The sequence below is a fragment of the Talpa occidentalis genome, unplaced genomic scaffold, assembly GCF_014898055.3.
Source record: "Talpa occidentalis isolate TD23 unplaced genomic scaffold, MPIMG_talOcc4v2.1 talOcc4.5, whole genome shotgun sequence".
NCBI classification, from domain to species: Eukaryota; Metazoa; Chordata; class Mammalia; order Eulipotyphla; family Talpidae; genus Talpa; species Talpa occidentalis.
In genome coordinates this window covers 126687649-126714661 of record NW_023604861.1, presented here as the reverse complement: position 1 = coordinate 126714661, position 27013 = coordinate 126687649, and the positions used below count along the sequence as shown (strand labels likewise).

Sequence of the window (27013 nt, the reverse complement as noted above, 5' to 3'; positions counted from 1 at the left end):
CCTCTTTCCCAAAGGGAGCCACCGGCCTGACTTACGACACTGCTGGCCCTTGACATGAATGGAGTCATTCTCTCCTATGTCTGCTTCTTTCACTGAACATTGCATTTAAGTGACAGGGTGTGAGTCAGCCCCAAGCCTTACCTCAGCTCAGTGGCTAGTGGAAAATTCCTGGAATTAGTCTGGCTCCTTCACTGTTCCCAGCATCTGACCTGAGACCGCACCCGTGGGGTACCCTGCTTTGGGTTTTATCTTCACCTCCTGTAATGGCCTCTGCAGAGGCCTGAGATCCTGCGGCCCAGTCCTTGAACCAACCTCAGCGTGTCTTACTGTATTAACTATTCAATCCCCTGGGTGGATACCGGAGTATTAGAAGTCTTCAAAAACATTATTCAGTTCTTGAAAGTGACATTTGAGATTATATTTGGCAACTGCCTCCTCTTGTGTCCGACATTTTCTGTTATGTTTTCTGGACATTTTTTGAATTATGATGCTTGCTTTCCTCCCACAGCATGTGACAGGACAAGCTGCAGGGGGTGGGGGGCAGTGAAAGTTCTTGACTCTGATGAGCAATTAGCCTCCCCTCAGCTGGTGGCTCTGTGCTGCCCGGGGGGCTTCAGCAGTCCCTGGTGAGAATGCGGGTGTCCTGAGGGCGTCCCCCCATCACAGCCTTCTGAGAAGCCAAGGGGCTTCCAGGTGACTGAGCAAGTCAAGGCTGCGCCCTCCCGGCCTCCCCACTCCACCCTTCTGAGCATTTCTGTCCCCTGCCCCTCAGAGAGTGCCCGCCGAGGAGATCACCTACGAGACGCTGAAGAAGGCCATCGGTGAGTGGGCGGCCCTGGGCTCCGGGGATGAGGAGGGCAGGGTGGTGCTGGGGTGCATGTGAGCGTGTGCAGCCCCATCCAGGCCTGCAGGAGGGACTGAGCACAGACGTGAGGGGAGAGGCTGGAGGCCTCCTGTGAACATGTCCCTGCCACCAAACCAGCCACTCAAAATCCTTCCCCCCAACGCGGCTGTGGCCTGACGTGCCCTCTGGCAGGTCGCCCTTTTCTGCCATGACAGCTGCCTCTACACTGAGGGTAGCAAGCAGTTTTCTACAAACACTTGGGCTATCTTTCGGAGGAATGGGATACAAAAACAAGCTGACCGGGGTGAGCTACTCAGAAGGAAGTGTGCTCACGTGTGTTCAGTGATGGTGACAGAGTCCTCGGCGCGGTTCCCTCCGCCTGTCTGCATTGCCAGGCGGGGAAGTATTCCCAGTGGGAGAACTTTCCCGATGACCGATGACAGATGTGCTTCAAATGCCAAACCTTTCTCCTTTTTGCTGGCACCAGTGTCGTCTTCCTGAGCATGCACGGGGCGCTGCCGCCTTCAGTGGAGCAAGAGGAACACGCTGACTTTGGAGCCAGGAGGAATGTGGACACGCCTAAATGGCCTCAGACTGCTCCACCATAGGGTTCTTCTGGGTTGGCTTTGCGGCCTCTGTGCCTTTCCATTGCCAGTGTCCCTTTAAATGATCCCCAAAGGACGTCTTGTCCGCAGAACACTCATGGAAAGGTCCCGCTGGCAGGGCAGCTGCTGGGGCTTTCAGAGCCCAGCGTAAGGGTCTCTTACCTAGTCCTGACATTCTTACACAACCCAGGCAGAGTCAGGGAGATGCCTTGCCCTGGGGGCCGAGTGTAGGTTCTGCTCCCAGTGCCCCCTGCCCTGCTCGCCTGCAGGGAGGACCTGAGCCGCAGCAAGGGCAGTGCTCCCGGAGGAGTCCTCCCATCTTCCGGGCTTCTCCGGCCGCTGCCCCCATCAGCAGAGGGGAAGCTGGGGCCTGACCCGCCTTTCTGTGCTGCAGTGGACAGCGTGGCGGTCGAGGAACAGGAGCGTGAGCGGCGGCGGCAGGTGGTGGAAAAGTTCCAGAAGGCGCCCTTTGAGGAGATCGCGGCGCACTGCGGAGCCCGGGTGAGTGAGGCTGAGGGGCCGGCCCGTGGGCCACGTGGACGCTGATTTGGGCTCCAGGCAGGACCGACGCTAGGAGATCTTGGCACTTTTGCCCCCTACAAAGGATTGGATTCCTACCACACAGTGCTTTCCCAGGAACCCGTAACCTCGAGCATCAGTCACACTCTGCCCCAGACCTCACAATTTTCACATAAAGAGGAGGGCCTGGCCTCAGGGGCTCCTATCGAACAGCTGGGTTTAAATCATCGCAATCCTAGTAGCGAGTGTGTAAGTGCCGCTTACTGCGCACCACGCACTCCCGTTTGTTGGCTCACCTCTCTGAGGCTTGTGCCTTTAGGATCCGCACATTAGGGAGCCACGGCAGGGGGGAGATGGAGCAGGGGGGAGATGGAGCAAGGGGAAGGGGCCATGAAGAGGGAAGATGGAGCGAGGGGGCGGAGCCACAAAGAGGGATGATGGAGCTGTTGCAGGGCAGGGAGAGGGGCAGCCCAAACCCCACAAACCTGCCTATTCTAAATGGGTTCTGCCATCCGCTGCATCAACACAAAACATATGAGACTTCAATGGGAAGGAACTTTAACACAATTAGGAAACAATACAGGAAAGGCAAAGAATCTAGTTTCTAAATCAAGCACCCAAAGTTACCCGTCCCCTCGGGGGTAAAAGTCCACCCAAATGGGATTGGCCCAGAGCAAGGCCCCAAAGCCTGCCACACGTCTAAAGCACCTTCCAGTGGGGACCCACAGAAAAGGATCAGAAACAACCAGACAAGCCTGGAAGGAAAAGAGCAAAATCAAGAAAAAAGCCACCATTGGCACCTCCACACGGGTCTCTCACCCACATCTGTGTCACCCCGTCCACGACTAAAAGGCAGTTTCTTCACATGTCTCTTGGCCCTATGTGCCTCCTCCAGGTCTCCTTCTGTCTCCATCCTGCTTCCTCCCTCCCTCAGTCTCCTCTGCAGCTTCTTCTCTCCCTGCTCAGCTCCACCCTCCATTTGGGTGGGGCAGGGAACCTGGAACCTCCCCCTTTCCTGGGGACCCCCCTGTTACAGAGCGAGGCAGCAGAGCCACGCAGGAGGGAAGATGGAGTGAGGGGGAAGAGCCATGAAAAGGGAAGGTGGAGTGAGAGGGAGGAGCCATGAAGGAGGGAAGATGGAGCGAGGGGCGGAGCCACGGCAGGGGGCAGGTGGCCATGTTGGCAGCGAGGCTCTTTCCGGCCGAGGGCCCTGGCAAGAGGCATGGAACTGCCCACCCTGGGAAAGAGATTTGAAAGACAAGGCAGCCAGAAAGGCTATTGTCTCTGCTTAAGGACGACGCACAGACATTTCTTGAAATTAATGATAAGCCAGGATTTATATGCCACAGTTTCATCTTAGTAACGATGAAACAGACTTGTCATCATCCACAGTCTACAAATAGCTTATATTTTATTGTATTTTCCCTCAATAAATACATGTAGTTTTCTTGAGCATGTTTCTAACATATGACATATAAATGATAGCCTATATTTATCATATGTATTTGAAATATACATATTCATATATAAGTTTATAGCTATATTATATATTATCTATGTGTATGCAGATTATACGTACACACATAGGCATTAATATAAATATAAGATGGGTAGGTATAACACAAATTTTTCTGGCCCTCTGTGATCCCAACCTCTTGGTGGCATCTTGAGACATAGATGCTGCTTATTTCATGAGCCTGAATTCAAGCCCAGCTCCCGAACGCAGGCACAACCTCACACTCTGGTATGTAGACTTACTTGAACCAGAGCGAGCATTTTCCCTAAAGCACCAGTTTTGCACAGCCACTCCTTGTGAGCTGAGGAAAGAGCTAGAACCAGCCCTGAGCCTCCTGACTCTGCACCCAGCAGTAAGTGCTGGAAGCAAGATCACATGGTCCCTTCCTAAGGCTGCAGCTTCCCCACCTGCCAGCTGCACCCCAGACAGATGGGCTGCTGTGTCAGCTGCAGAGGTGCAGGGGCCCCTGCCTCACATTCCCTCTGTTTGTGTCTAGGCGTCACTGCTGCAGAGCAAACTCAACCAGATCTTTGAAATCACCATCCGGTAAGTGGCCACCCTGGGCCGGGAACCTCTACCTCTGTAGCCCAGTGTTGGGACCCGTCTTCCGAGTCCTCCTCATGTACCAGTCTTTACCCTCCCTCTGCCAGCCCCTGTATCCAGGCTGGGGTCAACCCCCAGCTCTCCCAGACAAGGAAATAGAGACTAGACAGGGCAGGAGACAGCTCCGTGAAGCCCAGTGAACAGCCAGGCTGGAACTCTGCTTTCTAAAGCAGCAACATCACTGTAGAGTCTACAGAGAAGCTTGACTTTAAGCCATAGGTTCTAGAACAACTTAAAGCTAGGAACCCATGGAGTCACAAAGTTGCTGTTCAAGGAGAAACCCATGTTTGCTGCCCCGTTTAGATGCCGGGGGCAGAACTGCAGAACCCCTCCTCATGCTTTTCTCCCCTGTATTCCTGCCCCAGCCCGCCCCCAAGCCCATCGGGGACCATCACGGCAGCCTACGGCCAGCCTCAGAACCACTCCATCCCGGTCTACGAGATGAAGTTTCCGGACCTGTGTGTGTACTGAATCCCGAGAGATGGAGCTCCTCACAGGGTGGGCCTGAGGGACGGGCTTGCCCTCGTCTGCCCTTCCAACATGGAAATCTAACTGGGACTTCAGAGAAGAGGCCACCTTGAATGACAGCACCCCCTCTCTGCCCCCCCACTTGAGCAAGGTGGAATCTCTGCCCTCTGCTTCCTCCCTGTCTCCCCCAAGGGAGGTCGGCTACCTGCCCCTCGGGGCAAATAAGCATCTCACCTGAACCTTTGTCTCCTCCATTGCGTCAGCCAGGGGCTGAGAAACATGGGGGACGGGGGTCTCAGGAGAGAGGCAGAGGTCCTGAGGTGCTCCTGCTTTATGCTGCGAGTGAAGGACTTTCGTGGAGCGGGTCTGAGGGGCCCAGATGTCCTTCCCCTGCGAGGGGGCTGGGTGGAGGCACCGTCTGCCATCGACTGAGCCTGAAGGAAGGGAAGCCGCTGGTCTCGTAAGAGCTGCAAGATGGCCGGCCACCCCTCCCCCATTCGAGGGCCCTCAGCCTCCTCCACTCTTCTGCTCACCTTGCCAGGTGACTCTTCATGTGTCTTTCTATTATTAATTAATGTTAAAACTGGAACTAGGGTAGAGACCCTGGGGCAGGGAGAGGGAGGCAGCAAAGAGAGAAACGAAGGGTACGGACTGCTGGAGGTGCCGCTTCTCCCCAGGCCGGCAGCAGGGGTCTGGGCTGCGGGCCTCACCTCCTGCCCAAAGCGGCAGGCACAGGTGGGCGAGTCCTGTAGCGTCTTCTCACTGGCTGTGGTCAGAGGAAGCTTGCTCGCCCACCTGTGGCCCCTCCTCTGGATTTTCCTGAGTTGTGTTCTCTCTTAGATGCCTTTCACCTGAGGGTGCCCACATGTTTCTACAGCCTCTGGGTTGAGGGAGGGCAGAACAAGGTCATCTAGCTCTAGACCCCTCAAAATGAGGAGGCACCGCAGTGGCCCCAGGCCTGCCCCACATCACCTCCTAGGAAGAGGCCCCAACCTGGCTGGGCCAGGGGGCTGGGGCTGAGGGAGGGACACCCTGTGACAAAGGGGCACTTTGTCATTTGACAAAACAACCTTTAGGATGTTTCATTTGAGGAAGGAAAGATTCTGCACCGAATGTTGGAGTGATTTCTTCACTCTTTGGTCCAAGTATGGACATCGATGCCAAAAGGCAAAGCTTGAGGCCCAGGGAGAGGTTGTGGAGGTGACTTTGGGTTCTGAGTTCCTTTTTCCTGAGGGCCTCTCTGCGGAGGGGGAGCTGCCCTCTCTTGGCTTCCCCTTCTCACCCAGGGGCCTCCGTGCCTCCACAGCCACCTCTGGGGCCCTTGTCCCCGGGCCTCCCTGGCCTCCCCCAGGCGTTGTCTGTGTGCCACAATAGCCCATTTCTCCTCTCCTGAAGTTCCCATGACTTTTCAGAGCTGATGTAATTCGCAGTAAGGTGTGAATGGTCAAATGATTCCTCCCTGAAGAATGTGCTTTTTAAAGAGAGGGAGAGTAAGTAGAAAGGGGCCCAAAAGCCCCCTTTAGTCAGAGTGGTACAGGGCGGGAAGCAGCCTGTTTGTGCTAAAGGGTGGGCAGGCTTCTCGGCTACACTCGGTCAAGCCCCCACACAGAGGCACAGTGAGAGCCTGGTTATCGGGACAGACACGTTTCCCAAGTTGGGAGACACTTAACATACTACGTTTCCCGCTAAATTTCTCATGCAATACATTTCTTGGGTGAGGGGACTATCTGAACCCCCTTCCTGTAGTTCCCACCGTTGGTCATTGGTTGCTGCCTCTGGGCTGTGGGCCCTCAGCTTCCAGAAGGCCTGCATGACTACAGGGCCCTAGAGGGCCAGCTCTTGCTCTCTCCACCAGCTTTTGACTCTGCCCTGTGGCTTTGGCTTATGCACAACCCAACTGTAAGCATGGACTTAGATTTCTCCTTATTTTAATCTCTTTAGCAAGAAACCAAGTTTAAAATAACTTGAAACAAACTTGAAGGCACATAATCTTTGGCAGAACCTTTAAAGACTATCTCAATCTCGGAGCCACAAACATGTCTTTCTGCACTAGATCTTCCTTCTTTAGCCCCAGCTCGGCGCTCACGGAAACACTGTTTGGTTTTATGCCTACTTGAATGTGGGGGTTCTGCTCCTGACATCTCACCCTGAGCTTTGTCCTTGGACCCTGGAGATCATCACCCTGAAGCCTCTTTCTCAAGCCAGCAGGACCTGCAGGTTCGCTTAGCTGACTCCCTCCTCCCCACCCTGGCAACAGAGTGCAGCAAAGGGTTCCGGGCTTCCTGTTCTTCAGACACTCAGCCGAAGCAGCTTGTCCTTCTGATCACCGCTGCTTAGCAAATGTGTGCTTCTTTCGGAGAACTGGCCGTTTGTGTGCCTTCTCAGTTTCAAGTTCGTAGAATATTAGGTTGCTGCTCTGGAACAGCACCTGGATTCTGGTCAGTCATGCCTCAGTCCCAGAAAGTGTAAAGTGAGTGTGAATGTAAACAGAAGTTAACTGGTCAATTAAGCCATCTCCACCCCAGCACGAAGCCCGGGAGCGAGGCAAAGAAGCGTTGGCAGGTGCCCGGGCCTTCGGTTAGCTTCAAGCCCTGTGGAGTCTGGCGGCGCTGTGTGGCGGACCTGTCCTTTTTTTGCTCCTACTCCTTATGTTGATTTTGAGCCAGCAATTCCATCCAAACCAGCTGCTCCCCAAAGCCACCAAGGACTCTCGCTTTGTGGGCAAAGGGGAGGGCTGGTTAGCATTCTGCTGACGGTACTTAAAGAACCTGAACATAAGTGAGACGTTTTGCTAGTTTGGTAGAGTCGTACGTGTGTAAGAAGTGGTCCGCAGGAAGCACCCACATGCGCCTGGAGGCTCCTGTTTTCCTTGCAGCGGGTCTCCAGTGTCCAGTGCCTCCCCCCATTTTCCTCTCTGAAAGTAGAAATCAGTGGTTTCTTGACTCCTAGATGCCTCCCCACCAGAGAAGGAATCCAAACAGGCCAGAAGTAAAGCTAGGAAAGTCCTCAGGTACCCACTGTCCAGTCCTCCGCCTGATAAACAGGTGTAAAGGGATGAGCCGCGGAAAGGTGGGCCCTTGGGCCAGCCAGGGAGCGTGAAGAATCACGGGTTGTGTACATGAGCCCTTTACCCTGGGTGTTCGGGTCTCACCAAACACATCTGATCTGACCTGAGTCAGAACAACCTTGGGAATTACCCGGGGGCCCCCGGGTCACAATACCTTGCGTTGCTTTTCCGTTGTCCCCAGGCCTTCTGGCTTGAGTACAGAGAGGTGGTTGAGAAGTGAGGCTACTGCCCCCAATTCTTCCTCATGACCAAATGGCGGCTGGTCAGCAGGGCATCTGTGGGAAAGGACTAGACCTGAGCTGTTAGGCTGAGTATCAGGGAGAAGGGCTTGTGTGGCAGGCCGCCTCTGATTCTTCAGACCCATAGAACCTGGCAGGCAGGTGGAGATGGAACTGGGCAGTATTTGCTTGTTCATCCCCTCACCCTTCTGGTTAAAGTGCTCCTTATCCCGAACCCAGCCAAGGTCTGAGGACTGTAGAGAATGGTCATGGGGGGAGGGGCCCAGCCAACCAGGGCAGGGGGGGTGGAAGACAGGGACTGTGGGAGGGGCTCCGGGGCCCTCTTGGGACCAGAAAGCAGTTGCTTATGCCAGGTCAGCCAGGTCTTTTCCAGGGTTCTTGGGGCCTCAGCCTGTCACCTCCTCTTTTGAGCTCTGCCTCCATGACTGTAGATTCCAGCTCATGGAGTGCAGAGTTGTAAGTTCACAAATGCTGCAGCCCATTCATTGTGAAGAGTCTCTGTCCATTTGACCTTCCTGACCTGGCTGAGCGTGTGCGTGCCCATGTGCGTGCCTGTGAGTGTCACGTAGTTCACAGTTGACGAGACATGTATATAGTAGCTGACGTATTTATATGTGAGTGCAGAATTAGTGCCTGTGGCAGTTTTCTGTATTTTAAACTCATTGAATCATATTAGTTTTAAGGCAGGGGAAAGAGGAGTGGGGGTGGGGGACTGTGGGAAGCCGGACTCATAGCAAGATCATTTTGGGACTATTAGTGGTGGTTTCCCAATGAGCCTTCGTGATGCCCTTTTCAAATAAATGTTAATGTTGTCTCCACATGGTTGTCTGTTTGATTTCTTTAACATAAATGGTTTTTTGAGATGCAAACAGGATGTGAAAATACCAGCATTAACCACTGACATTTAGCCACCCCCATCTACCATTACTTTACTTGCCTCAAAAGGAAAGGCTGCTGTCAGGATGTAAGCATGAGTCCAGGGTTCCCAGCTTGGGTGCATCCTCAGGTGGGGAAGCGGGGACCACTTCTCCATTATAGTTACTAGAATCCAGCTCCATTTTATATAAGCCACATCGGGGGAGACTTTGTCTTCGGAATCTGGCTCTCTGATTCCCCTTACATCAGGCCTTACATCCCAGGGTACATTCCAGTTTCCATTATAAATTAGGGCATCAAAATATGGGGTATGTGCCATATACATACACATGTACACAAATGTTTCCCAGCCAGCTTTCCTCTGACCTGGCCACTGCTGTGTGTAATGCTGTTATAGGACAGGGAGAGGGGCAGCCCAAGCCCCGCAAACCTGCCTATTCTAAATGGGTTTTGCCATCCGCTGCATCAACACAAAACATAGGAGACTTTAATGGGAAGGAACTTTAATAAAACTAGGAAACAATACAGGTAAGGCAAAGAGTCTAGTTTCTAAATGAAGCACCTAAAGTTACCCATCCCCTCGTGGGTAAAAGTCCATCCATATGGGATTGGCCCAGAGCAAGGCCCCAAAGCCTGCCACAAGTCTAAAGCATCTTCCAGTGGGGACCCACAGAAAAGGGTCACAAACAACTGGACAAGCCCGGAAGAAAAAGAGCAAAATCAACATCAAGATAAAAGCTGCCATGGTCACCTCCCCACGGGTCTCACCCACATCTGTGTCACCCAGTCCACGACCAAAAGACAAGCGCAGCTTCTTCACGTGTCTCTAGGCTCCATGCACCTCCTCCAGGTCTCCTGGCTCCATCCTGCTCCTTCCTCAGTCTCTTCTGCAGCTTCTTCTCTCCCTGCTCAGCTCCACCCTCCCTTGGGTGGGGCAGGGAACCTCCCCCTTTCCTGGGGACCACCCTGTTGCAATGCCATTGACACGGATGTGTGCCTCTGTGTGCGTGTCCATGTCTGTGAGTCTTGTAAATGGCAAATGTGTGTGGCTGCAAACCCAGGGCCCTGATGTGAAAACATCACGGGGACAAAAAGAAACAGAGACCTGGCCTTGGGACGCTCAGCGATTCCCTGAAAGGAGAGCACAGGACACATGGACAGCAAGAGATGTGGCGTCTGAGCCAGACAGCAGGTGTCTGAGCCTGGCTCAAGTTGAAAAAAGGATGACATTCAAATAACACAGAAAAATTAATTCCAAAGGGCACCTGCACCCCTATGTTTATAGCAGCACTGTTTACAATAGCTAAGCTTTGGAAACAGCCCAAATGCCCAAAAATAGATGACTGGATCAAGAAGATGTGGCACATATATACCATGGAATATTACTCAGCATTCAAAAAAGATAAACACATGCAATTTGCAGCAACATGGATGGCGCTGGAAGGGATCATGCTCAGCGAAATAAGCCAGAAAGAAAAAGAAAAATTCCGGATGGTCTCACTCATAGCAGGAATCTAGAAAACTTAAATAAGGGATCAGGAAAATGAATATAAGAAAGTGAAAATCAAAATCAACAAAAAACTATGAACCAGAGACACTTTTTGGGGGGTGGGGGCCGGGAGGGGAGGGATTGGGGTCAGAATGGGGCATGTGCAGTTGTATGGGGGAATATAAAAATAAAATTTATTATTTAAAAAAAAAAAAAATGGAGGAGGTTGGATTCTAGGCCCAGTGTGAGGGAGGAGGGGAGAGACTCTGAGCAGCCCAGTAGGTGCGAAAACAGGAAATGCGGTGTGGTCCGGGGAGAGAACCTGATTGACAAGAACCCTAAATGCCCTAGTAGTTTGGAATTGATAGAAAATTGGGAGGAGCTGACTTTTTTGGCTCTTTGAACCAGAGAACGTTGTATATCAGTTAATATGAAGAATTTATATCTGACAGGTTAGGGAGGAGAGCAACTGGAGACAAGACCAGTGATTAGGAAGCTGTACGAGAGTCAGGCTGAGTCAGGCGCACGCAATGAAGAGAAGCACTGAGGCCAGCAACATGGGAAAGAGAGTTTGGGCATCGCAAGAGGGAAAAGATGGTCAGAGGAGCTCCAGGCTTGAGCCCAAGGAACTGGAAGTACTATGTATACTATGCTGTATTTATGCAGATGTGACTCCATGGTGCGCTGGGGCGGAGCCATTGGTGGGGGGGGGCGGGGGGGGTGTGAGACCATGTGTTTGAGAATATTTGAGAGTTTCCTGGGAATGTGGACACGCCCCTCCACTGTCACGCTTGGCTTCTCAGGGATAAACATCCATCACATCCATTTAGTCAGTCCCCTTAACAGCTCTCACACTACGGGTGGGTAAGAGAAATAAATCCTGGAGTTCAGAGGCTTGTTTCAGGTCACACTGCTTCCCACCTGGTCCTTTCCAGTCAGGGGCAGCTTCAGCCAACATCAGACTGACTCTCAGAGGTGAACGCGAGTCAGGCGTGACCCTGAGCCCCTGTGGTCCCTCCTAGGAATCCTGTCTTTTGGTGTAGCTGCTAATTAAAGAATCTTTCCCCCCTCGATAGAGGGGAGGGAAATGCAGCCACCCTGAGTCATTCACCCAAACTACTTGGAGCATTGAAGACCCATGGGGGAGGAAATAAGAGTACATTTTCTGTCCATTTCTACTAAGCCTACCCCTTGGTCTCATGGAAAACATGTCTCTCCTCCAACATAGGCTACTCTTCACTTGGTGGATATGTATTGTTATTCTCCACATCAACATTCAAAGTCAGAGTCAGCTGTGAATGAAACATAAAAGCTTTTATTTCCTAACTACAGCTTTGAGAGGCTGATGGTCTGCCAGGCCTCCCTCCCAGGCGAGCAAATCACCTGGGCCTGGAGGCGGCCTGGAGACAGGAGAGGGGCCTTCTGGTGGACTCCCAGGGAGAGAAGCCCCTGGGCCGGCTGCCCCTCACTGGCCCTTCTCTTGGGTGTTCTTGATGATGGCGTTTTTGAACAGCGTCATGAGGGGCGTCTGGCTCTTCTCGGTCATGAAGCCACCATAGCGCTTGCTCTTGCTCTTGGGCGGCCTGCCCCAGCGGAAATGCTCCATCTTGTAGCGCCCCTTCTTCTTCTTGTCCGCCTCCTGGGTGTCCCCCACCAGGCCGTCCTCCAGGTCGGCCACGCTCTCTTCTAGGCCCTCGGGGCCCTCCCCTGTCTCGTCGTCAGTGCCATCGAGGTACACCTGGTCCAGGCTCTGCATCTTCTCGGTCATGAAGCCCTCGTGGCGCTTGCTCTTGGGCGGCCTGCCCCAGCGGAAATGCTCCATCTTGTAGCGCCCATTGTTCTTCTTCTCCGCCTTCTGGGTGTCCCCCTCCGGGCCATCCTCCAGGTCTTCCACGCTCTCTGCCAGGCCGTCGGGGCGCTCGTCTGCCAGCGCCCTCTTGAACTCCACCGGGAGGGCTGCGGGCAACCTGTCCTCGCTGCCATTGGGGTACACCTTCACGGGGCGCCGCTTCTTGCCCACCGGCTTGCCCCAGCGGAAGTGCTCCATGGAGTAGGAGCGCTTGCCCGTGAGGTGGCCGGCCTGGCCGGGCTCGGTGCCTTCACCTTGGGGCCCCAGGAGGCCGATGTTCGCCCCGACCTCCTCGACGTGCTGCTGGCCCGCGTCGTACTTCTGGCGGTCGTCGGTCAGCAGGTGCTCGTCGCCTGGGGACACGAGCATGCTGGCCCGGAGTTCGCGCTGGCAGGCCTGCAGGCACGCCTGGTGGGAGAGTGGGGAGCGTGAGGGCCCCCCTGGGCCGCCGCCCCACCCATCCCTGGGCCTGGCTTCCCGCGCTCCCCGAGCCCTCAAGGCCTCAGGGTGAAGGGCCCCCGCCTGGGACGTCTGCCCACCGTCCTCGTGGCACCCACGGGCATCTCACGCTCAGCCTGGGCCTCGCCTCTCTTCTCCCCTCTGTCCTTTGACTGCCTCTGCCTGGTAGCTGCACCGAACACCTCATCCCACTCTGCCGTTTGCTTGACCCCATAGCCTTTGTAAGCAAGGCGGACAACGCCTCTCGCAATGCAATAGCTGATGCAGAGGAATTAGTCAATAAACGCCAGGTGGGTGGTGTTTGTTGGCACTTGATGAAGATTGAGTAACCATGGTTCAATTCAGGTCTGGCGGGGGCGGGGGGCGGGGCACTGGACTGAAACTCGGGGGAAACTCTCTCTAGGTAGATGTGTAAGTGCGACTTCTGGAGACTGTGCTTTCAATAACGCCTCAATCTTGCCCCAGTGGTCAGCAGAGCAACCTCATGCCCTGCCCCAGCCTTGTCCCTGTTTACAGCCCTCAAAACTCCCACCCCCAGTTTGCACCTTCCTTTGTTCTTTCCTGCCTTCTGAGGGCCTCTCTACTTTTCCCAATCAGTGAGTTTTGGGAGCGGGTGGCTTGCTTCCCTGTCACCTCTCTCCCTGGGAGGAAGGGTAGAAAGCCAAGGTCATTTCCACTGTGCGGGTCTCAGGACCTGTTCTGTGTTCTCTGTCTCCACGATTCAACCGTAAAACACTCTTGCTTAGGAAGATGACCTGCGGTCTGCAGCCTTCAGTGACTCAGGATGCACGTAAGAAACAGAAGGATCCCACCCACTTTGTTGAGTTGAAACCCCAGGGATTTAGAATTACTGCAGAATGTAAATAGTGGAAAATAAGAACTATCTCATTTAAATTTCATTCCCCGAATACATAATGAGACAGGCAGCCCAGAGAGTAAAAGAGGGCTTTGGCAAGTTTCCGCAGCTCACTGGTGACAGATCCAGAACTGGAATTCATGGGCTCTGGCCATGGCCAGGGCGCCCTCCCTGGCAAGCCGTCCACAGGAGAGTTGTGCGGTGGATGTCCCCACGCAACAGTCTCTTGAGTCTCTCCGAATTCAAGGAATTCCTGGGCTCTTTCTTTTTATTTTATATTCCACATGAATATAAAATGCTCTTGTGTTATTGAGAGACTCCCCTTTCACCTTAACGCTGTTGACAAGCACAAAATAGAGTGACAAGCACAGCATTCCGCTCTCGCCTGGCAGGTGCTGGCAGCACAGTGGAATCTATCACTGACACCGGCAGTGTCTTTTAGTCCTTGGACTTGATATCACTTCTCATCTATGCCTCCCAATACAGATACACACACCCCTACACACTGGGATGACCTGGAGGGAGCCTGGCACAAGGGCCTTTACATGCAGGACAGGCTGCAGAAGGTCAGTCTTCCTGAAGAAGCGGGAGACATCTGCCACCAGTGAGAGGAAAATGGCTCTGGGATTTTCCTTCTCCCTCTAGAGATGACTTGTGGTACTACCTAGCTGGATTTGTAACTGGTAGCAGATAGAAAGGGAAGAAAAAAAGGAGTGAAAATAACAAGTGATAAGAGATAGGAGGTTATTTAAAAATGAATAACTTAAGGGCTAAGAGATTGAAAATGAAAATGTAGCATCCGTTGAGAGAGCAATTATTATTACTATTATTAGAATGGTTATTATTATTGAATGGCACTATCTTGAAATAGCTCGACTGGAATGGGATCTCCATACAAGAAGACAGGGCAGGAAGTAAAGATAATCAAGAAGAAATTGTGGACCAGGCCCATCTACTTCCTCCCCTCCTTGACCCAATTCTGACTCCCCTCTAGAAGTCTGCTCCTGCCCTGCATTGAGTGAATTTGCCTTTCCCCACCCCCCCCTTCTTTTGCACTGTCCCAGCCCCAACCCCAGTGCTATCTGATGCCCAAACCAAGATGGCAGCTATGGTCCACGTACCAGCAGGTTACTTTCCATGGTGAGGTCCTGACACTCGTTGTTCTCCAGGCACCAGCCACGCACTTCCATGGAGGCCTGAAGCAGCAAGACCAGCAGCAGGGCCCCTGAGCGGCTGCAGCATGATCTCAGCATCTTCCAGGCGGGCAGAGGCTCTGCAGAGGGAAACAAGATTGGTGGGACCCCTGCAAGGAGCAGAACAATGTTGGCCACTGACCAGGAAGAACCTCAAGCCAACATTAACAACGCAGTCGCCTGTGGAGCTCAGGGCTTTTTGAGGACAGGAGCAGTTCAAGGAGAAGGTTGGTGTTTTGGTGATGGTGTGAGTAGTAGTAGAGGGGTGGTAGGGAGTGGGGCCAGGGTGAGATGCACACAATTTTTCCTTTATGTCTTGTTAAAGTCAGATCCTAAAGGAGGTTAGAACTGGAAGCTATTTTAAGAATCATCTGGTCCAGCCCTGTGCTTAAAAGATGGGGAAACTGAGACCCAGAGAGAGACAATAACTTGGGTGTTCATGACAAGGTAAGGGCAAATTCTGTTTCCAGCACAGAGCTTTCCTATCACACCACCTTCATGAAGCTATAATTCTAATACTCCAGATCCAAGGAGTAACTTGGGAAGGACAAAGGACTCTGAAATTCCCGCTCAATGACATCCTCCCTTTTCTTCCTCCACCAGGATCTATCACTTCTCAGAAGCTCACATTTCCTTTAATAGTAGGTTTGCATAAAGGCAAATAAAACCTCTGCTCAATTTAGCCAAAATCTCCGTTAACCCAATTTAATGTCCTGTATACAAATTGCTCAGGTGATCGCTATTTCCCAGACCCCTGGGGGTGTTTGTTTTTAAAGCAGCCCCCCATTGTTTTAAAGCCAGCTCACTTTCTGAACACATTACACGTCAGCCCTCTTACTCTCTACGTCTCTCAAATGTAGTCTGATAGGGCTGGATGTGAAGATGCTGTCTGTGCAGAAGGGGACAGGAGATGGACAGCAAAAGGATCGACCTCCAGCGAACACCTACCAAAAACTTTTGGAGAAGTCAGGCGGTACCTCCCAGCAGATGCTGAGCTCGAGGCAACAATGCATTGACGAGGGGTGCCTTTTCCACTCTGACCAACCATTCCCCAGCCGTCTAGCTCTCACCCTACCCTGTCCGCCCTTGCTCACCACCGACCCCACACTCAGTTTGGATTGCAGAAGATCTCAACCAGCTGTTTGGAAGAAGTCTAATTAAATGAGAAAAGTCATTCACATTATCTCTCCTGATCAACATTTGCCTATTCAAATAAGTTTGCCTAAAAGAAATCTTTTATGTGTGGCAGCATGGACCAACTCATTCTTATAAGGCAGATTTTGGAAGTGAAAGCTTTGCCTTGCTCTCCCTGTGGACTTCAGGAAGCTGCTTCCTTCTTTCTGCCACCCCCTCACCCCTTTCCCCCAAAGCTGAGCCAGCCAAGGACTCCCTTCTGAAAGGTTGCCGGATCCTGCCTGAGTGTTTTCAGAACAGACATTAGATGGCGCTGGCGGCCAGTGAGCTGGCCCATCAGTATCCCGGGCTTGGAGTCTTGATTGGGGACAGGCTACTCTCGTAACCTTTTGATGTTCCGAAGTACAAAGCCTGAACTTGTTGGACAAAGCCATTAAGATTAATTTTCTGAAAATGAATAACTATAAGAAAGTGAAAATCAAAATCAACAAAAAACTATGAACCAGAGACACTCTATGGGGGGTAGGGGGTGGGAGGGGAGGGATTGGGTCAAAATAAGGGGGTTGCAATTGTATTGGGAATATAAAAATAAAATTTATTATTAAAAAAATAAAATTAAAAAAAAGATTAATTTTCTGAGACCACACAGCACATTTAGGTCAGAAAAATGCCTGGATTTATAATGAAGGCAGGGATAGGAGTGTTACATATCACTATGGGCAAGTGTAAAATAACAGAAGTAAAACCATAAAGGTCTGACAGTTCCACCAACTATATTTCAATTCTCCTCAAAGTTGGTCTTTCTGGAGATTCTAAACATTTTGTAGCCACCTACCCTATAATTTTGGCTTTCCTGGAAAATTTCAGAGAGCATTTTCTCTCCTCTACCCATTGGCTGTATGACACAACATGTAACATGCTCATTCCCCATCCCTCAGAGCTCCATTCCAGAGCTAAAAAGTTGATTTCCAGAAAGCAAATTCTTTTTGTTTGTATTTTCTGCAATGAATAAATATGACCTGTGCCATTTTTTGAAAAGTAATCAAGTAGTGGAGAGATGTCAAGTATTGGGCTTTTTGTGAGTAGTCAGAGTGATACAATTAGTAATTGAAAGTCTTAGAAAAATAACCAGAAATTTTTAATTCGTTAATCGTGATGTTAACTTTATAATAAAACTACACTTATTAGAACCTCATAGTGTTCTCTATGAGCTAAACAAAACATTTTGTTTGTTACCCTAAAATTGCACACTTGTTCATTTCCTTCTGGAAAGATTAGAGGAACGAAGGTGTAAAATTTTGCCCTTGCACCTTAATACACATGCTTCAAGTCCTAAAACAAAAGTTGTCAAAGGAATATTGGGTCATTTAATAAGTCACAATCTGTCTATACCTTAACGGCTGACAAAAACACACTTTTCACATTCCTTGGCTCCTTTCAGTAATTCTCTGAGAACCATCACCTCCCCCTTTACACACAAAGAATTTGGGAGATCCAAACACCCTGCAGATTCCACTTTTCACCAGAAACCCTCCTTGCCTTGGCCATTCTGAGTTCAAATGCCTGCTCCCGCCCTGCAATCTAGGGTCGGAGGGATCGAGGGTCCACTCTGTGAAGGTCTTGATGTCACAGACACAGCGGTTCAGGACCGTGGACAGTTCCCACCTCATTTTACCACCACTTGGGCCTTGGGGCCGAGACCCTTGTCATTATCACAAGGCGGCCACGTCGGGTGGGCCGGGAGACGAGGAATCAAGGGTGTCTGTGCCCCAGAAAGTCTAGAATGCAGGGAATTAATTGTGTCTTTCAATCTTTTCTCTCCTGTCTTCATGTCCAACGTTAATTTGTGTAAAGTATCTTTAAAGAAAAGACACCACCCAGAGAAGGAGGGAGCCTAAGGACCTAGATCTGCCCAGAGGGTGGTAAGAGTCTCGGGGACCCCAGCAGCTCCACTGCCACCCCCCCCACCCCTGTTTCCTCACCTGAGCCCCGAGCCCCGGGGGAGTCGCGGCCACCAGCCCGGGAGAGCCGCCTGCAGCGTGGAGGCAGAGGCTGCCTGGCTCCGCTCAGCTGCGGGCGGCTCTCCGCGCCAGTGCAGAAAGTTTCCAGAGAACTGAGGACCGCGGCAAGCAAAAGGCGCCTCGAGGTCTGGATCAGAGATCAGAGCCCGCGGGCAGGCGGGCTGCGCGCCGCTGCGCCCTTACCTGTGGCGGGAGGCAGCTCTCCGGGCGACTCCCAGGCAAAGATGCTCGGTGGCCTCTGTCGGTCGCTTCTCTTCCCTCCTTTGTCCTCTCTCACCGCTGCCTGATCAGAGACTCCCTCCTCGGTCCTTAAATACCTGCTGAGTTCGCCCGTGTGGGCGCTTCCCGTCAGCCTAACGAGCAACTCCTGCGTCCATGGCAGGGGGGGCTGTGGGGCGCTAGAGGTGGTTTTTCAGGTAGGGTTGAGCCCCAGGGCACACATTCCCGGAAAGGGGGGTGGAGCTCGGTCGCCAGCGGCTGGAATTAACACTGACCTGCGGAGGAGCGCACCTGGCCGCGGTGAGGAAAGAACTTAATTAAGAACAGGGTTGGGTCTCCAGTTAGAATGAGGGGCGGCTTAGCATCCCGGTGTGGAGCAGGCTTGGCCCACATGCTGAGGTCTTTGAGGAGAGGATGAAGTTACCTGCCTGCGTGCATGGGCCAGCCTCTGCCTCATTCACATTTGGAGGTAAATATCACTGCAAAGGAAGCACATCCGTAACGCCTCAGGTTTCACCAGCACTGGCAGCTGTGATAGGAAGGTGTCATGGAGGATGGCAATCTCTGTTCCAGGTTGGGGGGACAGGGGACAGAGAAGGTCAGGAGTCAGTCATGTGAAGGTGAGTTGCATTGCCTCCCCGGGTCTCTCTCCAAGGTCCAATCCAGGGCAGGCTTCCTCCATTCCCCAAAGCCCAAGGAAAGAGTCTTGTTAACCTTAGGCTATTAAAGCCTGGGAGTGTGCCCTGTGAAGAGCAGCTGAAGTGCTTCCCCTGTGGAGATAAACTGGCAGAGTGGTCTGAGGACTCTCAATCTGCAATGTCAGATCTGGTCTTGGAGTTCTGGCTGGGCTCTAGTCCTTAATGTCAGACGAGAGAGGAGAGGACAGCACTCAAATCTGCAATAGGAGAGATTCTACCTTAACCTGGAATAAAGAAGCATAAACAGATTGTGAGGAGTCCTGGGGGTGGGGAGCAGTGTTGGAACTAAACTGAACTTCAAGTAAAGGTGTTTGTTTAATCTTCCAACTGCAGGAAATTTCTTCCCAATCAAATGAGATGCTCTTCCGTTTGACCCTAAAACTCCCTTAAGAATTTCTGGTTGGGGGGCTCCCTGGTGGTGCAAGGGGTTAAGCACTGCACTATGAAGCAATCTGCAGCCTCTGCAGCACGAGTTCCATCCTGGTTAGCCAGGGAGCAACTCACATGGCACAGCAGACCTCTCCTGTCTCGCCTGCCACTCCCCTCAGCAGTGGATTTCAGTCAATCTGCCTGTTCTGTTCCCCACTCTGTCTCTGGTGAGTGCTCTCACCACCACCACCACCACCACCACCACTCGCGCATCTCTGGCCTGTACCCCAGCTCTTGTATGCATAAATAAATAAATCTTAAAAAACAAAAAAAGAATTTCTGGTTGGTGGCATTCACTTTCTACTCATCAACACTTTTCTTCTGGGCTCCAGAAAACATCTAAACTCCTTACTAGTAAACAAGGTTTGATCATCACCTGACCTTGACCTCTTTCCAAAGTCTTCTCCCACTTGCTATCTTGCATCCTGGCACTTCAGCTATCTACAACATTCACAGCCCCATGCACAATGCTTTCTCAAACCTTCATCTCTGTCCATGCCACTTCCCCAAATGAAACACCCTTTTCCTCCAGCTACCCAGGAAAATTGGAATTCTTTCACTAAGATTTAGCTCATCACCATAACCTGCTCTCTGAAGTCCTCCTCGGCCACTTGTCCTGCCAGGGGCCCAAAGTGTGGTTCTCCGGACCTCTCATCTGTACACATAACCTTTTCTGTGGGAACAAATTCCAATCTTATCTTCTCTCTTCCACCCACTCTTAACCCTACCTCTACCAGGCTTGTGAGTCCTCTCAATTAGACTGTGATTTTATCTTATTTTCCCCTTTATTACTTCTATAACTTCAAAAGGCAACTGGAAGCAGCAGAAAAGCCAGACCAGGAAAGGTTCAGATTGGCCCAGCTCTTGTCTTCCTTTGTCAGCTGAGACTTATATGGAGCAGAAACCACTTTGGCCAATGTGAACTGAATGGCCTTTGAAGTACATTCCTAGAAGCACTAGGAAGGCTGGTTGATCAAAGGAATGGGCATGGCCAAAACCAGGCTGCTGATTGGGTCCAATGAGAAAGGAAACCAGACCACTGCTGGAAATAAGAGTCCGCAAGTGGCACAGTCAATACCACAGGCCTTGGAGATAGATGTCACGTCTAGCCTTAACTGTTAAACCTATTATGAATTCCTGGATTGAGGCTAATTTGATTATTGTGTGTTCTCTTTATATAGCACTGGGTTTAATTTCCTTATCTCTTATTTAAGATATTCACATCATATCCCTGAGGTTGGCCTTTATTCTTTCTTAAGAATTCTTGTCAGATTTTTGTATCAAAATCATACTGTCATCAATCAAGTCGAAAATCCTTCCCCTTCCTTGTTTTTTATAATTCAGTAGAAGAATTTGTATACAGTGGTAATTATCTCTTCCTTAAATATTTGGGGTGATTCGCCAATGAAGATATCTAGGTTGTTTGTTGAGCAATTTTTTTTTTTTTTTTTTTTTTTAGTTTTTATTTTTTTTTTTTAATATTAAATTTTATTTTTATATTCCCCCATACAATTGCAAATGCCCCATTCTAACCCCAATCCTTCCCCACCCGCCCCCCACCCCCCAACAAGTGTCTCTGGTTCATAGTTTTTTGTTGATTTTGATTTTCACTTTCTTATAGTTATTCGTTTTCCTGGTCCCTTATTTAAGTTTTCTAGATTCCTGCTATGAGTGAGACCATCCGGTATTTTTCTTTTTCTTGTTGAGCAATTTTTAATTACAGATTCAGCTACTTAGCTATATTCTGATTGTCTATTTCTTCTTGTTTCAATTTTGGTAAGATACCTTAGTAAATATTTCCAAGAATGTGTCCATTTCATCTATATTTTAAATTTTGTTGATTTAAAGTAGTTCACGATATCGTATTATCTTCCTAGTATCTACAGAATCTGTAGTTATGGTCCCCTTTCATCTGATATTGGTAACTTACACCCTCTTTATCAATTTTATTAGCCTTTATAAAGGATCAGTTTTAATTCTGTTGATTTCCTCCATTGCATACACTTTTTTGTAATTCAGAATTTTTTGCTTATTATTTCTTGCTTTCTACTTTCTATAAGTTTAATTAGTCATTCTTTTATTATCCTCTTGCATTGAGCATTAAAAATATTTTTACTTAGATAATTGATATTCAACCTTTCTTTTTGACATATGTACTTGTGGCTATAAATTTATTTCCAATATATCTTTAGTTTTATCTCGTAAGTTTTTATATGCAATATTTTTATTACTGCATACTTAAAAATAGCTCCTTATTTTCAATGAGACATTTTCATTGACCTATGGGTTATTGAAAAGTATTCTGTTTAGCTTCCAAACATTGGACATTTTCTAGTTATATTTTGAAACTAATTTTTAGCTTAATACCCCAATGATCAGAGGATTTCTCTGTATGAATTCATTCCTTTGAAATGTTTTGAAGTGGTTAATAGATAAATATATGCTCTATTTTGATTAATGTTTCATGTGCACTTGAAAAGAATATGCATTTTGTGGCTACTCAAATATTTTATATCCTTTTCTATACCTATATCCTTTCTGATTATTTGTGATCTATTAGTTACTCATAGGGATTAGGCTTTTAAATCTCCCTATTATTTTTGTGGATTCATCTACTTCTCCCTCTAGCCTTCCCCCCAGGTTCAAGGGAACAGACTATAGATCCCAGTTCCCAAAGAAGGAATGTCAAAATCCTATCATAAGAAAAACATATGGGATAAGGTATATATTAGTGAAGCTCTTTTGGAAAATACAATCTACTAAAATCCACTCTATAGACACAACAATTCAAATCCCTCCTAAATGCAAAATATGTTCATTCACTCCCTCACAACCTCCAATTCTCATCCCATTATGGGATTAAAGTCCAAGGTTTCATCATCTAAATATATTCCAGGTGTCAATGAAGTTTCTTAGGAGGAGCTCCTTAAATATAATTCTTCTTGATGTGGTACATATACACCATGGAATATTACTCAGCAATCAAAAAAGATAAACACATGCAGTTTGCAGCACCATGGATGGAGCTAGAAGGGATCATGCTCAGTGAAATAAGCCAGAAAGAAAAAGAAAAACAACAGCTGGTCTCACTCATAGCAGGAATTTAGAAAACCTAAATAAGGGACCAGGAAAAAGACTAATTAATACAAAGTAAAAATCAAAATCAATGAGCAACTATAAGCCAGAGACACACTACAGGGGGGGGGAGGTCGGGAGAGGAAGGATTAGGATCAAAATATGGGGGGGTGCAATTGTATGGGGAATATAACCAAAATGAAAATGTTTACATTGTGCAAAGATGAAAAATGATGTAAGAATTATATAAAATAAAATATTAAAAAAATATATAAAATTCTTCTCAGTCTAAAGACCTAGACAACAAAGAGGCAAGTTATCTGACCCCAAGACCCCAAGCGCAGTGGAGGCACAGGCATAGAATAACCATTATAGATCCTCCCACTTTATTTTTTTTAAGATTTATTTATGCATACAAGAACTGGGGTACAGGCCAGAAGTGTGGGGGTGAGAGGATTCACCAGAGACAGAGTGGGGAGCAGAACAGGCAGATCGACTGAAATCCACTGCTGAGGGGAGCAGCGGGGAGACAGGAGAGGTCTGCTGCGCCATGTGGATCAGCTCCCTGGCTGGACTTCATTGTGCTTCTACTTAACCCCTTGCACCACCAGGGAAGCCCGATCCTCCCACTTTAAAATAGGGGGAGGTAAGAGACGCCCAGGAGTCCCCAGTCCATGGATGTTCCGAAATCCTCTTTGGCTCGTGTTACCGGTTCCTTTACTGCATGGTTCTGGCGCTTGGGAGTGACTCTCTAGGCTGTGTCCGTCCTCTGCGTTCGCTCCCCTTTTCCATAACTGCCAGGATTCTTGGGGCTGGGGTGATGCTCCCACACTGGGCCGCGGGGCGCAGGGCCAGGGCTGCTCTCGTCATCCCAGCTTTGCACCTTTGAGGGCTTAATTGGAAAAGCGATGTCACCAGGGTGTGAGTGCGTTACAGAGACAGGTGCAGAGGCACCGCCACAGGGGAGCGGGAAGGGCTTCGAGGCCCACAATCCCGATAAGGGTGTCTGAGTGCCCAACACCGCGGTGGGGGCACAGGAGGTGGCCTTGCCCTCGGCCCAAAGGCACAGGGCCAGGCCATGGGGGACATCTCACTGGGAGAAGAGAAGGCTTAGGGGCAAGGCTCCCGGCTGCCTGAGCTTGGCTGACTGCTGAGACAAATACCAGCTCCAGCCTCCGGGGCAGAGCAGGGAGCCGGCCCCACCTGGTTCGCTCTTCTACACTCTCTCCAAGGACAAGCCAGGTGCCTGCCAGCCCTGCTTCCTGTCAGCAAATAACTCCCTCCTCAGGGCTTCTGAGCCCAACCAGGGCCTCTGTCAGAGGGAATGCTTCATTCCTGGTGTGGCCTAGGTCCTGGAGACTCAGGCCAGCTCAGCTCACGCCCCTTGTCAGTAAGAGCAGTTCTCAGACCCCAAGTCTGCAAGACGGTAAGAGGCCTGGTTATAGACTCGGAGCTCAGAAGTTTTTGCAGAGAGTGCTGGAGGGAGGGAGAGTGGGAGGCAGCTCCTCTTAGGCCTCAGCGTGCAGAAACCAGTCATTCTCTCAAATGCTCTCTCAACCTCGAGCTAGTGTCCTCTCGCCCACCATGTGTCCGAATCAGAAAGAGCTCAGAGCTGCCCCTCTCTGTGTGGGGTGGGGGTGGTGGAGGGGTGCAGAGGCTTGATCCTCCCTGGTTGTGGCAGCCCAAGGACCAGGATCTTCACTGAAGACGTCATACCTGCTGGTCGCCTCCCTTGTCATAGATAAGAAGAGGATACTGAGTGTCCTGTCTACCCACACAGGGAAACTACCCACCCACACTACCACAGACCTCAGGAGAGGGCCTTCCTGGTGGGAGAGAGACGTGGCGCCTCTGGGGACAGGACACAGCGCAGGATCCAGTCCAGCCCGGGTAGGCCGATCCTCCTTGGACAGCCAAGGGAAGGATACAGCAGGGCCGAGGGCGACCAGGGCTTGGGCAGGGGCTCTCTGACCCAAGAGTCGAGGAGGGAATGGAGAGCAAGGTGGGGAGAGAGACGGGAGAGGCAAGGACAAGCCAAGAGACCCTGAGGAACAAGGGCCTTGGGGTCCCAGCGGGTGGTAGGAGACAGGGAGAGGGCAAAGTCAGCAGGATTTAGATGTAGGGTTGAGGGAAGAGACCAGGAGGACTAAAAAGGGGGTAGGTTGGTAGCTGAGAATCACTTGACTTTGAAGCAGTTTCTGTTCGATCTGTTCTCCAGCTGCTCACGTCATCCCAGCTTTTGCCAGGGCAAAATGCCAGGCCCCGGGGGGCACTCAGAGGGCCCAGACTTGGTTCTATTGCTCATTCATTCAACACATATTTATTCACCCCCTCATTTGCCAGGCCTCGTCTGTGCTTCTAAGGAATATCAGCTCTAGGGGAACCAAAAATAAAGTAGTCTACAAATAATTATGAATTTGTGATGGCGGCAGTGAGAGGAGCAGCGCGGGAGAGGGGAGGAGGGAGGCTGCTTAGCTGGAGGAACAGAGAGTGCCGGGGCCCTGGGTCAGCGAAGACGAAAAGGTTGCAGGAGTTGCTGGCACAGGAGCAAGGGGAGGCAGCAATTCTTGGAATCCAGGGATGTGAGGGAAAGGTCTTGGAGGCTGTGAAGCTCGTTAGATGATGACTTAGAATTTATGCCAAAACCACGGCTCAGTTTTAAGTGACAGAATCCACTAGAATTCCTTTAAAAGATGGCTCTGGCTCTTGTCCAGAGAACAAATCAGAGGCTACCCAACAGTCTCTTTTTGGGGAGTCAGAATCAATAGGACGTGGAGCAGATGTGGGAATGAGGCAAAGGGAGGAATTAAAGATGGTCCTCCCTCGTGGCACAAGGGGTTAAGCACTGTACTATGAAGCAATTCGCAGCCTCTGCAGCATGAGTTCGATCCCTGGCCAGGGAGCTACACACATGGCGTAGCAGACCTCTCCTGTCTTGCACGCTGCTCCCCTCAGCAGTGTATTTCAGTCAGTCTGCCTGTTCTGTTCCCCACTCTGTCTCTGGTGAATCCTCTCACCTGCCCGCACTTCTGGCCTGTACCCCAGTTCTTGTATGCATAAATAAATAAATCTTTAAAAAAAAAATTGATACTCAAAGCCCGAACTTGAGGAAATACTGCGTCAGTAGGACTTACATGAGCATTTTTCTTCTCTTTAAAAATTTTTTTTTGCTGGAACATTGGTTTTTAGCATGGTATAAGCAAAGCATTATAATTCAGCATCTGTGGTCTACATTATAATTCAACATCTGTATAGTCCACATTATGATCACCACCCAAAGTCTAGTTTCCATTCACCACTATGCAACTGAACCCCTTTACCCACTATACCCCCTCCCCTCCAAACCCATCTTCACCCCCCACATCATGCACATTCTCAGCCAAGGCCTGGCCCTGTGGGTCTTGCTGTGCCCCCCATTCAGCGCTGCTCCTGGGCCACTTCACCAGCCTTCAGTTTGACCTCAAGGGCAAAGAGGAATCAATTTGTGCAGAGAATTGGAATGAAAGAGATTTCAATTGACCTTTGAATGGGGTTTTAATTTGCTTTATTACAGCCAAAGGGGCCTTGTGAAGAGACCCTTGAGACGCTTTTATCCACTAATGCATGCATTAGTGAACAGCCCGGCCTTTGTCTAGATGCCTGGGGGCAGAGCAAAGGGGGACCAGCCCGAGAGGCCTGGAGTTAGTTTGCAGACCCTCAGGCCCAAAGCAGAGTGGAGGGGGGAAGAGCTGGAAGGGCAGCCCAGCTGGGTTCCAGGCCGGCTCTGTGGCTAGATGGCCTTGGGACCTCATGGGGAAGAAGGGGTGTGAACTGCATAGCCTCCCGGTCCCTTCCAGGCCCAAAGTTCTATAGTTTTAGGGCCTCCCTGGTGGTGCAAGGGGTTAAGCACTGCAGTAGGAAGCAATCCGCAGCCTCTGCAGTACGAGTTCGATCCCCGGCCACCAGCGAGGGTCCCACATGGTGCGACAGACCTCTCCTGCCCCGCCTGCTGCTCCTCTCAGCAGTGAATTTTGTCAGTCTGCCCGTTCTGCTCCCCGCTCTGGCTCTGGTGAATTCTCTCACCCTCCCGCGCTTCTGACTATACCCAGTGCTTGTATAAATAAATAAATAAATCTTAAAAAAAAAAAAAAAAAAGTTCTATAGTTTTAAGCACAGATCTAGAGTCAGATGCTTTGGGAGAAAATCAATAATCTAGAGAATGTGGCCGAAGAATGAGGACACAGAGCTCAGAGGGCTGAGGAGATAAGCTCTGTGCCTCAGTCTCTGGGTCCTCTCTTAGGCCCTGTTTCTCTTGACACTTCTGCTCCAGTCCCCTGACATAGGCCAGCTGGTTCTCTGTTCTCTCTGCTCCAAATCAGAGGAGGAGGCCAAGGAACTGCCTTCTCTTCTGGGCACAGTCCTGCAGACAGTCAACAACCTCCAAATGGCCCCCTCCCGGCGTGGTCCCCCTGTAATTGCTTCTCTACGGAGGTTCAATTTCTGTGAGACAACCTCAGACAGAGGCATGTGTGTTCTGCCTTAGAAATGCAGGTTCCCTTCTCCCGTGCTCCATATGTGGTGTCTGGTGGACGTGGCACCATGTGCTTTCAGAACCACTTCCTTATCCTAAATCCCTTCTTTTTTTTTTTTTACTTCAAACTGAGGGATTCTTGCTGTGCAATCAGAGTGGATTTCCTGGAGGTGGGGTCTTGCTGAGGATGTCATGGACATTAAGGACACACTAATCTGTCTTGTGTGATGCCCCTGTAGCCACTTGTTCTAGACAGAGCCCAGGCACAGCTGCCACTATTCTGATGCAGTAGCAGTCATAATGGTCCTTTTGTGGAGAAATGCCTTTGTTAGTGGCAAGACGGC

General features: G+C 50.3%; 2 protein-coding genes across 4 annotated transcripts in view; one reads left to right on the top strand and one right to left on the bottom strand.

The window, feature by feature from the left end:
* EFR3B (EFR3 homolog B) overlaps nt 1-8121 on the top strand; it is a 46913-nt gene extending 38792 nt beyond the window's left edge. For both annotated transcript variants that reach the window (XM_037528409.2, XM_037528408.2), the window contains exons 19-22: nt 773-821; nt 1844-1950; nt 3981-4030; nt 4453-8121. In XM_037528409.2, coding sequence (XP_037384306.1) covers nt 773-821; nt 1844-1950; nt 3981-4030; nt 4453-4558 — 312 coding nt within the window. In that variant the 3' untranslated portion in view covers nt 4559-8121. The remainder of the gene's footprint in view (nt 1-772; nt 822-1843; nt 1951-3980; nt 4031-4452) is intronic.
* Nucleotides 8122-11540: 3419 nt separating this feature from the next.
* On the bottom strand, nt 11541-18393 carry POMC (proopiomelanocortin). 2 transcript variants are annotated; one of them, XM_037526926.2, is made up of 5 exons: nt 18382-18393; nt 18233-18248; nt 17922-18058; nt 14512-14663; nt 11541-12483 (listed from the first exon to the last, which is right to left on the bottom strand). In XM_037526926.2, the coding sequence occupies exons 4-5, from the start codon at nt 14641-14643 to the stop codon at nt 11692-11694; spliced, it is 924 nt and encodes a 307-aa protein (XP_037382823.1). In that variant the 5' UTR covers nt 14644-14663; nt 17922-18058; nt 18233-18248; nt 18382-18393; the 3' UTR covers nt 11541-11691. The 2 variants fall into 2 exon arrangements, with proteins under 2 accessions (XP_037382823.1, XP_037382822.1); XM_037526925.1 differs by lacking the exons at nt 17922-18058; nt 18233-18248; nt 18382-18393 and adding an exon at nt 17700-17721.
* Nucleotides 18394-27013: the final 8620 nt, after the last annotated feature.

Excerpts from the sequence above, each read along its gene's own strand:
- POMC (XM_037526926.2), bottom strand. The coding sequence starts at position 14,643 with ATGCTGAGATCATGCTGCAGCCGCTCAGGGGCCCTGCTGCTGGTCTTG. Across the intron at positions 12,484-14,511 it reads CCATGGAAAGTAACCTGCTG|GCGTGCCTGCAGGCCTGCCA; the intron begins GTACGTGGACCA and ends CTCTCCCACCAG.